This window comes from Schistocerca americana, chromosome 1 (genome assembly GCF_021461395.2).
Source record: "Schistocerca americana isolate TAMUIC-IGC-003095 chromosome 1, iqSchAmer2.1, whole genome shotgun sequence".
NCBI classification, from domain to species: domain Eukaryota; kingdom Metazoa; phylum Arthropoda; class Insecta; order Orthoptera; family Acrididae; genus Schistocerca; species Schistocerca americana.
The window spans coordinates 785,887,923-785,900,380 of record NC_060119.1 but is presented as its reverse complement, the minus strand read 5'-3'; the positions used below and the strand labels follow the sequence as shown (position 1 = coordinate 785,900,380).

Genomic DNA, 12,458 nt, shown 5'->3' with positions numbered 1-12,458 from the left:
GGGACTCCAGCCCAAAGCCTCCTACGCGCAGCAGCTTGCTGTTCGCAGCCGAGCCGGCCGGACAGCCGGGCGCCACCAGCCACATGCAGCCAAAGTACGAAGTAAGGACATTCCTTTGTTAAGTCACAGCACACGGCGCTGCGCTAGCAAGACTGTGCGGCCCGGAACTGGTGTCATCGCTACGAGTCAGTGAGGACTCGGGGAAGGTCGCTGATATCACCAAGCCACATTGTACTCGGCAGGCGCCTACATATCATTCAATGCACTTCTATTTGTTCATTTATCTCTCAAACGGTGACTGCAAATGTGCGTTGCAGTCAATGGCAAACAATTGAGAAAATGCTTACGTAAAGTGTAAAACTATTTTACATTGAGAACAATATTTATTTTATGGATGAATGTCGTTAGTCATTCCGAAAAGTGTATACCATCTTAATCACAATTTTGAGTAGTACCTATTGACACATTTGCCCAACAGCAGGTATTTTACTTTAAGAATACTTCAAGCAAAGGCGAGTCAGGTTTTTTCCTTTCTTTTTTTCCAAATCTAAGAAAATTACGTAATATCTTGTTTTCCATGAACTGGACAGTTCATCATTATAAAGTAAGAATGATTGACATTTCTGTTTCAGTTTTTACAGGTAAGCAGGAACAGGGACGGTTTAAATGAAAAACTACCTGACGAAACTGTAGTTGTTCCCACGAAAATCTGGAAACGTACACACACTTGAAATAGTTTTCCTAAGGCCCAGCTAGCAAATGCCATTGTTCCATATACAAGAATCATAGCTGACCCTGTATCTATGTCATGTGGGAAATTAGAATTTATCTTATATTTTAGTAGCATACACCCGTCTTGCAACATATAATGATGGAGCCTGGCACGAGAGCTCTACCTGGCAGTATTTACCCACAATATTCAACTCTGTCTGCATTCCTTTCAAATTTTAGTACTTTTATGAGATTCTTTTGCAAAATATTTCAGTGTCAATACTGACAAATGCTGTATCACTGTAATTGTATTTCCAAGAGCTACTGAATGCAGTTATGAAAAATATATGGTTGTATGTATTTAAAAAAAAAAAAAAATAATTCTTGTTTCAATATCTTGGCTAATACCATTATCCATACAAAACACTATGTGCTCCTTTGAGACTGCAGTCGTGTGTGTGTGTGTGTGTGTGTGGGGGGGGGGGGGGGGGGGGGGGGGGGGGGTGTCACGTTTGTGTCTGTGTGTGTGTGCGCGTATGTGTGTCTATTGCTGACAAAGGCCACTGGCTGAAAGCTTTAAGTGTGAAAATCTTTTTGTTGTGCCTATCTGCGACTCAGCATCTCTGCTATATGGTGAGTAGCAACTTTCCTTCTCATAATAGCATTACAGTCCATCCTGGATTTTCCATTGTTTGATATGTGCTCCTTTGAATACTATGGATTGCAGAAAATCTTGTTTCGATACCTGGAAGAAGGAGGTGGCCTTCATGACCTTACTGGTACTAGTGTGTAAACAGCTTTTGATTTCTTTGGCAGGGGAGATGGGATGTTTCAACTGTTGGGTTTGCCATTTGCTCTCAGACTGTTGGAATGCTGTGGGACAGAATCATCCTGTTGCACAGTAAAATATGTGCCAACACTGCGTACTGAACAAAGGCTACACTTCAGTGATTTGGTTGGAAAACACTGCAACATCCTCCGTACAGCCTGGATCTTACACAGTGTGATTTCACATCTTTGGTGACCTGAAGAAGGACAGACACACATGTCAGTTTCAGTCGAACGAGGAAGTGCAAGAAGTGGCCAACCGCATTCTATGAAACAGGAATCGATCATCTTATTCACAGTGGCATAAATTTCTTACTGTGTACGGTGATTCCTTCCCTCTCAATGGAACCGTTCCCTAGTCTGGTAATGGCAGGTGTTTGGTCTTCATTTGACTGCTCCCCACAATACTCTTCATCTGAAATCAAGTTTTTCATTTTGGTTCTGTTTATCCTGACTGCTAGTTTGCTGTTACACCTTCACAACAGTTTCCCATCTTTCTGGGGTGGGGGGCGGCATCATAATCAGTACCACTATTGGTATAATTATTATACAAACTATTCAATAAAATACAGATGAATGGACCGATACTTACCTTCAACAGACTCAACTCTTAGGTCAACCAACAGCAACACAAATATGCAAATAAAAAGCTGTATTCCTAGTTTTCACAACCACAGGTTCCTTTTTCAGTGTAAGAAATTACAAAAAGGAGGAGGAGGACGCAAGAAGCATGAGAAGTCTGGTGTGGGTGAATGGACAGAAACCAATGAAATGTTAGGAGAAAAGGACATAAGAATTACATCTATTGTTTACAGACAAATCTAGTGTTAACAACAGTGACAACAGTAAGAGAAACACATTTTTCTGAGTATACACTCAGCCTGAATCTAGGCTGACATTTAAATTGTTAATGTACAGAAAAATTTAACTAATGTGAAATGAGTAGCATAACTGAATTACACCATCTAGCAGTGCCCCCCCCCCCCTTTTTTTGAGTCATCAATCTTTTGACTGGTTTGATGCGGCCCACCACGAATTCCGCTCCTGTGCCTACCTTTCCACCTCAGAGTAGCACTTGCAATCTACAACCTCAGTTATTTGCTGGATGGATCCCATTCTCTGCCTTCCTCTGCAGTTTTTACCCTCTATAACTGCCTCTAGTACCATGGCAGTTATTCCCTGATGTCTCACCAAATGTACTTATATCCTGTCCCTTCTTCTTGTCAGAGTTTTCCATACATTCCTTTCCTCGCTGATTCTGCAGAGAACCTTCTCACTCCTTAAAAATTTATTAGTCCACCTAATTTTCAACATTATTCTGTAATACCACAAAATGGTTCAAATGGCTCTGAGCACTATAGGACTTAACTTCTGAGGTCATCAGTCCCCTAGAACTTAGAGCTACTTAAACCTAACTAGCCTAAGGACATCACACATATCCATGCCCGAGGCAGGATTCAAACCTGCCACCATAGCAGTCGCGCAGTTCCGGACTGAAGTGCCTAGAACCGCTCAGCCACCGCGGCCGGCGGTGTAATACCACATCTCAAACATTTCAATTCTCTTCTGTACAGTTTTCTCACAGTCCATGTTTCACTATCATACAATGCTGAGCACCAAATGTGCATTCTCAGAAACTTCTGCCTCAAACTAGGACCTATGTTTGATACTAGTAGACTTCTCTTGGCCAGGGATGTCCTTCTCAGTGCTAACCTGCTTTTGATGTCTTCCTTGCTCTGTCTGTCATGTCATGGTTATTTTGCTGCCTCGGTTGCACAATTCCTTAACTTTGTCTACTTTGTGATCGCTAATCCTGATTTTAAGTTTCTCGCTCTTCACTGTTCTGATACTTCTCATTATTTCCGTCTTTCTTCAATTTATTCTCAGTCACTATTCCATATTCATTAGGACAGTTCATTCCATTCTAATCAATCTCAAGATGGTGACAAGTAAAGAGTTAAATTAAGTTGTACATCCAGTTTTTGTAGAATTCTCGGAAGTTATCAGGCACCAAGGGTAAAAAGAAATACAACAGCAATGCTCTGCAAAGTTCCAAGTCTTGTGCTACACAAAAAAAAACTACAGCAAAAAACTATCCAATACAAAATGTAAGAATGTAACGTGTGATGTGCACCCTGACAAATCCAAACTAATTGAAACTATTAACTCGCTGCAAGAAATTGTGCACAGATCAGTTGAGGAGAACAGAGTGCTAGCTGATAGGCTGAGAAATACTGAAAGTGAATGTAATAAACTGAAAACCACCAAACAAGCTGAAAGTGGGTGTAACAAAGAAAAAGTGTACACAACAGCCGAAAATAACATTAATAATACCGTTACTCCCCTGCATGCTGCTTGCTACACAAATCATAGCATATGTACTGTGTCATCTACAGTAAAAAATTCTCATGTGCTGCATCAAAGCATTTTATCAGACAACCATCAAACCATAAGCCAAGAGGAAAAGATTGCAAAAATTACACAACTCGTGCGTCCACTCCAGCTGAAATTGGCACTTGAAAATAAAAACAGTACATTTCCAACGCTCAAGAAGGCGAAAAATGTAACTAACACAACAAATTCCTCTGGAAGAAAAGTGTTTTTATTGGGTGATAGTCATCTTAGAGGTATTGTCCACGAAATAAAAAAAGATTAACAAGGAGGTACGTGCCCTACGTTATATCAAACCAGGTGCTCGCATTGACCAAATACTATCAACAGTAACAGATACTTCTTAAAAGATAACAAAGAAAGACTACTCTGTGATCTGTGGTTGTTCAAATGACATTGCACACAATGAAGGTTTGCATGCTGCTAATGTGTTACGAACAGCTCTACATCACCTGAAGCATTCTAACATAATTGTAGTTGATATTCCACACAGGCATGACTTAATACAATCCTCTCGTATAAACAAGGCAGTAATAGCTGAAAATAGACATTAGGCAGAAATCTGCAGCAGTTTTGTGAATATTCATAGGATTGAAGCTCACAAATTTGGTAGACAACTTTACACCACTAATGGCCTTCACATCAACTGGCATGGGAAAAATCATTTACTGACTATCATTTGTGATATAATTGCAAATGCAACGCACAATATCAACCCAGGAAAATCAGATCTGAATGAAGAGTGTATCACTACACGAGATAATTGTAGGGCTAAGTGTAGGCAGACAACATTGGACAACTGGCTGGTGAAAAAACAAAGTAAAAGTGCTTCTACCCTATCAGTCAGTGTGCGTAAACAGACCAAATTGGAGAAAAGTACAGTGAAAAATACTTTGCCCAGACCTTCAACCGAAACTTCTTTTTTAGAGAAAACAATGTAACAGCTTCTTCTAAAAAACTGTCAGTTTATCACCAAAACATTAGAGGCCTCTGCAGTAAGATAAATGAATTTATAATCAATATCCATGAGCCACAAAGTATAGATTATGCCCATGTTCTGTGCTTTAGTGAGCACCATATTAATTCTGGTATAGAAAAACTTGTGATAAATAATTATTACTTAGCAACATTATTTTGTAGAAAGTGTAAAGAAAGAAGTGGTATTGCCACTTATGTTAAAAAATTGTCACATGTACAGCAATTGATGTGCAGAATTATTGTTTAGAACAATATTTGGAAGCATGTGCCATAAAATTGTCTTTGAATAACTCCAATATATCAGTAGTCACAGTGTACAGAGCACTTTCAGGGAACTTTAGTCGCTTTTTGAAGAAGTTAGATGCTCTCCTTATATACTTATTCAAACACAAAAGAGATGTGATAGTGCTTGGGGATTTCAATGTAAACTTTCTAATAAATTCCAGAGACAGATCAGACGTAGAAAATTTCATGTCCACATATAGTCTTGTTTCTGTAGTAGCTTCCCTACTAGAATAACTTCATGTTCAAGGACACTGATCAATAATAAATTTATAGACCACGCCTAAATAGGCGATACAACTACCAGGCAAGTCCTGAATGGCCCCTCTGATCATGATGGACAATCACTCACTACAAATAGTGCAAGTTTCTATGAAAATGATAGTGGCTCCAATAGGAAAATAACTAGGACAATTAATGATGAAACTATCCAGACTTTAAATCACATCTCCATGCCACAAAATGGAGACCTGGGTATAATTTAGAAAGTGCCAATTCCAAGTACACTCTTTTCACTAATGAAGTGGCACTGATATTTGAAAGTATCTCCCCCCCCCCCCCCTCCCCAAAGGCCCAAACCACAAAACATGCCAAAAAGCCCTGGATAACCACTGGTATTAAGAATTCGTGCAAATGGAAACTAAAGCTGCATTTTCACAAAAAATTCAGACAACCACAACCAGCCAAATCACTATAAAAATATTGTAAAATGCTAAGTAAACTTATTCACAAGTAAAAAAGTTTGTATCTGTGCTCCAAAATTAATAATTATAGCAACAAAATCAAAACGGTATGGGAAGTGATATGGAGGGAGACTGGTGCAAATTGCGTCAGTAAGTCCCAAAACATTCCCCAGTAGGTCCCAAAACATTGTTCTCAGTAATGAAGGTTGACAAATACAAAATAAAGAGACTGTGTCAAATATTTTTATGAGCACTTTTTAAGTGTTGCTGAGAAAACAGGACATAATGGCTCCTTAGAAGAGGTCTCAAAAATACTGGAAGGTCATTTTCAAAACAGTAAATGAAGTAAGAAAAACCATTATTTCTTTAAAAAGCAAAATTGCAACTGGTGTCAACAACATCTTCAACAAACTGCTGAAAGCCTGCTGCAATCAGTTCAGTTAAGTCCTAGCAAATACATTCAATGCCTCTTTCAGACAAGGTATCTTCCCTGACAGGATCAAGTATGCTATGGTAAAGCCCCTCTACAAACATGGCAATGCCTCAGATGTTACAAACTATTGTGTCATCTCTCTTTTGAATACACTTTCTACAGTCCTTAAAAAATTAATATATGCCAGGATAATCAGTCACCTAGAAAACTTCGCAATAATTAGTAAAAACCACTTTGGATTCAGAGAATGTATCTCCACAACTGAAGTTATATTTTCATTTACCAATAACGTTTTAGAATGACTTGACATGAAGAAATTGCCTGTGGGCATATTTTGCGATCTGTTTAAGGCCTTCAACTCGTCAATCATTGAATGCTTATAGAGAAAGCATGCCACTATGGACTCTGAGGACAAAAATGGGGAGAGTCCAACTGGGGGACAGTAAATTATGAAGTTCCACAAGGTTCTGCCCTTGGTCACCTGCTATTTCTCATATACATCAATGACTTACATTTATCCTCAAACAAAACAAGCAACTTTACAATGTTTGCAGATGACACAAGTATTGTGACAGAGAATAAGACATCCCCTGACATACAATTAAATGCCAACCAATCGCTTAAGGCTGTTCTGAACTGGTTCACAGTAAATTCTCTATCAATAAACATCAGCAAAACCAATTACATTCATTTCGATTCTGTTACAAAAGCCCACAGGAGGTAAACATTGCATATGAGAGACAGCAGATACAGAGAATAGATTTTTTGAAATTTTTGGGCATACATATAGATAACAGGTTTAACTGGGAACACCACATTCACCAAACCCTGAAAAAGCTTGGTTCAGCACCATTTGCCATCCAGATTATCGCGAAAACTACAGACATGTCTCAAAATCTGCTTACTTTGGCTGTTTCCATTAACTTATGTGTTGTGGAATAGTCTTCCAGGGCAATTCACCACTGTCGAAAAAAGTCTTAGCAAGTCAGAAAAAGGTTGACCAAATTTTGTGTAGAGTGCCTCCATGAACCTCATCTCACAACCTTTTTAAGCAAATAGGAATACTAACCAGTACTTCATAAAACCTCTTTTTAATCATGACATTCATGCTTCACAATCCTCAATATGAAATGAATGAAACATACCACCATCATAACACCAGTAGGAAATGTGACATACACTGTGATCCAAAAAATTTCTCTCTAGTGCAAAAGATGTAAAATACACAAGCACAAAAATCTTCAATGCACTTTCATGTAATATGGACAAACCTTGATATAACGAATTTCATGGGCCCATGAAAATTAAATTGTTGTACCAGGGTTATTGTTATAATGAGGTTTTGTTATCATGACTTGGAGCAAGGAGCCGTGTTTTTGTGGCTGAGAAGGTGGTCTAGGGGCTAGCGTTGCTGCTTCTGGATCACAGGGTCCTGGGTTCGATTCCCGGCTGGGTTAGGGATTTTCTCACCCAAGGACTGGGTGTTTGTGTTGTCCTCATCATTCCATCATCATCATCATCATCATCATCATCCAAGACAATGGCTCGATGGTATTGTGAAAAAAAAAAATGGACTGTGTAAAAATTGGGACTTTGTGCAGGCACTGATGACCGCATTGTTGAGTGCCCCACAAACCGAACATCATCATCATCATCATCATCATCGTCACTGTCATCGGCGTTGTGGCTGTGAAGTACATTACTGTAGTACTTTTCTGATGAAAAATAACATTAAAAGACAAATAATGAAACAAAATTTTGTTCACTTCACTTATTAATGCTGTACCTGTAGAATATCTTACTTTTGTGTACAGAAAAATTCACTTATTTTCCTTTGTTTCTTTTTTCTTAAAAACTCTCTTGGGAATATTGTCTTTGTCTCCTATAACACAATCAATTGCCATGCTGAAACACTGGGGATTGAAGATGCTAGTTGCTGATGGTTTCCAACAAACCTATTAGCTCTATCAGAGGGGGGGATTCACACTTATTACAACACTATCATCGTCAGAATCCTCAACAGGCAAATTACTCTTTAACTCGCAGATGGTAGATTCTTCAGTATATGCTTCAAACACCAATGCCTCATCATCCACTAACAAGTTTTCAACTATTGAAGCATCTACGGTTTTACTAGCAACTGCTGAATAAATCTCCAGATCACTTTGATTATCATCCTGCGTTATTTCATCCACCACAACATTCTCACCAGCATCTACATTTTCAGAAATTCTTGCATTTTCACAGCAGTTCACAATCACATTTGGCTGTACACTGTTCCAGGAACTAGCAATCATGTCACAAGCCTGCTTCACATTGGAACTGTAGGGATTGCTCACCTTTCTTTCAATGTTTGTGATCATGTGCTGAACTAAACATGAATGGTATTTCGTCTTCAAGTTCTTAATTATCCCCATATCTAGTGGCTGAAGAATCGAAGTACAGTTCGGGGGGAAGCGGCATAGTTCAATGTTGTTCAAAGCTGGCATGTTGTTATGTGTACTACAATTATCTATCAGCAATGCAATTTTCTTATTCTTCATTGACATCTCTTTATCAAATGAAAGCAGCCACTCACTAAAAAGAGTAGACGTCATCCATGCTTTTCGATTTGCCTTGTAATTGACTGCAATAAAGGAAATCACATTTACAATATGACTGTAGCAAAACTTTACAGCTGAAGCTATACTGTACTGAATTAACTTATAAATTAAAGGAAGGTAAAATAAAAAGTATGTACCCTCTTGCCTGGTAAGCTTCCTACATTTTTGAAGCACCATGGGTTTGCTGATCGTTCAGTCACCAATGACGTCAATTTGTGTGCCCCTGATGTGTTGCTGCAGAGAACAGTTAGGTGTACTTTAGACTGCTTCCCTCCTTTCCAATTTTCTCCTCTAAAGGTTATCATCATCTCTGGGATCAGCTGATAAAACAATCCCATCTTATCTGCGTTGTACAAATTTTCAGGACTGTATTTTCTAACAGTTTACACATGATGTTTTTTCTCCAAAATTCTGCATCACCTGAAGGGGCTGATTTTTCTTCTCCTGAAATCACTTTAAAAATGATCCCATGCCTGTCCTTAAATCTTTGCAACCACCCGTTACTTGCCATAAAATTAGAATTTCCAAGCAACTCAGCGAAATCTAAGGCTTTTTGACAAACCAACGGACCATTAACTGGTACTTTCTGCGCATGCATCTCATCAAACCACCGCAGTGTAGCATTGTCCACATCATCAGCAGCAGCCATCTTCATTCTTTTTCTTGAAGGGTTAATATGCCACCTACAAAACTTTCTTCAATTTCTTTTCATTTTTTAAGGAATGTTGCTAACATTGATTGTGCAAGTTCATTCCTCCTTACCATGTCTACTTGTTTCATTCCATTATCAATTTCTTTGAAAACCTCCATTTCTGTCTTCAACCTTATTGTTTCTGAGTTCCAGCCATTGTTCAAATCTTAGGTGAAGGCCAAAGCATTTACATCAACTAAAAACATTCACAGATTACAAAAATCATGGCGATAAGCTGCGTATGAGCCAAACAAAACACTCCTGTCTGCTACTGAATTCAACAATGGACAAGCTAAACACTAGTTCAAATGTAGGAGCTCTTTGACATTTGCCGCTCAGCACCACTTGCCCACGGCTGTACGCTATTCTCTCTACCATCAGAATAAACACAGTACTGTAGTATGTAACAAAGCTTCAGGAAATAAAGTGCCGAAAGTCTAATAGCCAAATAAAGAATACCTACCACTATAGTGAGCTTCTTAGAAGTAGGAAACAGTAAATTCCTTGAAATTTTGTCTTCGTTATAACAGGTTGCTGCTAAATTTAATTCACTGTTGTAATGAGGGGTAATTAACACAGTACATATAGGAAATCAGCTGGGGCTATATAAAATTGTCACTGTACCTGGGTTTATCATTATATTGGTAATCGTTAAATGGAGGTTTGACTGTATTAAGTGTCTATAACGTAATAATGTACTATTGAAAGGTAAGCTAAGTGAGTTCTTGCTTGAAAAAAGTTACTATTCTGTACAAGGATTCTTTCAATTTGTATTCTTAATCTTGTTTATTGTTCTGATGGGAGCAATGTAATAATGAATTAAGTGTTCTAACTCATTCCACATCCATGTGTGGATCTATGGAATATGTATTGCAATAAATAAATAAACAGCAGTGCTAAACATTTTGTTGATACAGGAATAGCAATGTTTTTAATGTTTCATGAAGCATTTATTACCAAATCTGTAACAGTTGCAGTAAACATGTTTGGCAAGTAGTTTGGTACCAACTTGTTCATTCTCAAGCCTGATCTACTGAGCCTGCTCTGAAAACAAAGAACAAGTGTCAAAATGGCAATTCAAGCTTTATACAGTGATACTGGATTCTGACTTGCTAAGTGAGCATGTGTTGATTGTGACAGTCATCTGGGATCACTTTATAAAGCCTGTATTGATTTTGATGTTTGTTTTTAAGATAAGGTGCTTTCAGTGCCTTCTTAGATCAGGCTTGAGAATGAACATGTTGGTTTGAAACAGATGTTGGTTTGAAACAGATGTACTGCAACAGTGACAGATTTGTTAATAAATGTTCCATGAAAAAAATAAAATAAAATAAAAAATCAAAACTGTCTGATATGAAGAAAAATTTGCTCATTAAATAAAGGGAAAAGTGGCAGCTATTATTTTTAAGGTATCCACAGCTCACCAATTCAGTAAAAGGTTAATAAATAGTATTATCTGCAATACAAGACATTGTACAACATTTCATGAATGCATAAGGAAAAGAACGGCTGAGGAGTAGTTCGTATATACCCATAATCAGGAGAAAAATTGGAAATGGAAATACCATCTCCTGGCTAAACCAAAAAAAAAATACAAACAAAATTACAAACTTTATTTAAAATATATAAATATGTTACAATTTTAATATAATCTGCACTATGAGATTCATATGGATCATTCTTAGTACGTGTGTGCAATACCTCATAATAAAATAACAAATATTCTTATTTTTCTCTTGTCTCTATCCTTTACAAACCAGTCCACAAAAATGCTTCATAAATGCAAGATATTGGGATCCACTTTCTACAAGAAAGTGTATTTCATAAATTACATGTCACTAATTGCGTTTGTCTCACTGTAGTGACTACAAGTATACTGATGTCAACACTCCTAAAATGACATCAAGCTGATAAGAAAAGTGTAAACCTGTGAAACAAATATATAATATTAATAAAATTAAAATTAACATATCTGATACAGAATAGAAGCGCTAAGATTCCAAATGTTGATGTGGGAACAACTGGAACAGGGCTGATAAGGAAACCACAAAGAGAGTAAGAATTACAATGAAATCTCTATATTCCAGTCGATTTAAAATTATATTCAGCAAAAAAAAAAAAAGACATATGTAAAGGAGTGGAGGGAAAAATGTTTGTTCCTAATTAAATATCAAGAGAGAGACCCACCAAGTGAGGAAAGAATCAGATTTAATAATGGCTCAACAGCCTAAATTCAAATTGTAGGGAACTAACACTTAGCAATGAAAGGGGTAAAGGGAGAGCTAAATGGATAATTGAAAGAAAAGCAAAGAAACTTTATATTAAACATGACTGGTTAATAATGTGCTGCAACACCCTCTATTTTAATTTGATACGCCTCTTAGCCGTGGACGTGCACTCTAACATAAAATTCTTGTCTTATGTTAAAATATGTAACAGGTCCATGCGACACTAACATTTGTATTTGTGTATTACTTATACTTTTTTGTTGTCATTCACTGTACTGACATGAGGTTTAATAAAGGTGCTTAGACACATTCACATTTAAAACGCAACATGCCCATTGGCTGTGGACATGCGCTTGTAGATGAGGCGCAATGCTAGCACCACTGTAATTTTCCTGTAGTTGTTGGCTATGTGGACCTCCAGTTTGATTTTGACTTGATAAGAGGCACATGTGAATTGTGGCATTCATTCTGAAAACATTTATGAAGCACGTGTTGTCACTTTGATGTTTATTATTAAGATCAGCCACTGTCACTCAGGTATGTTTGTATTCAAATAATTCGTTTGTTACATTTGAACTTTTTATTACAATTCCAGTTTTGTGTCCTCAGTAGGCCAGGCTTGAAAATTAA

The 12,458-nt window shown here is 37.6% G+C and overlaps 1 protein-coding gene across 1 annotated transcript in view; it reads right to left on the bottom strand.

Annotated features, from left to right (window-relative positions):
- Positions 1–11,192: 11,192 nt before the first annotated feature.
- The window catches only part of LOC124612355 (alpha-2-macroglobulin receptor-associated protein), an 84,895-nt gene continuing 83,629 nt past the window's right edge, over positions 11,193–12,458 (bottom strand). The window contains exon 8 of the mRNA XM_047140513.1: positions 11,193–11,527. Coding sequence (XP_046996469.1) covers position 11,527 — 1 coding nt within the window. The 3' untranslated portion in view covers positions 11,193–11,526. The remainder of the gene's footprint in view (positions 11,528–12,458) is intronic.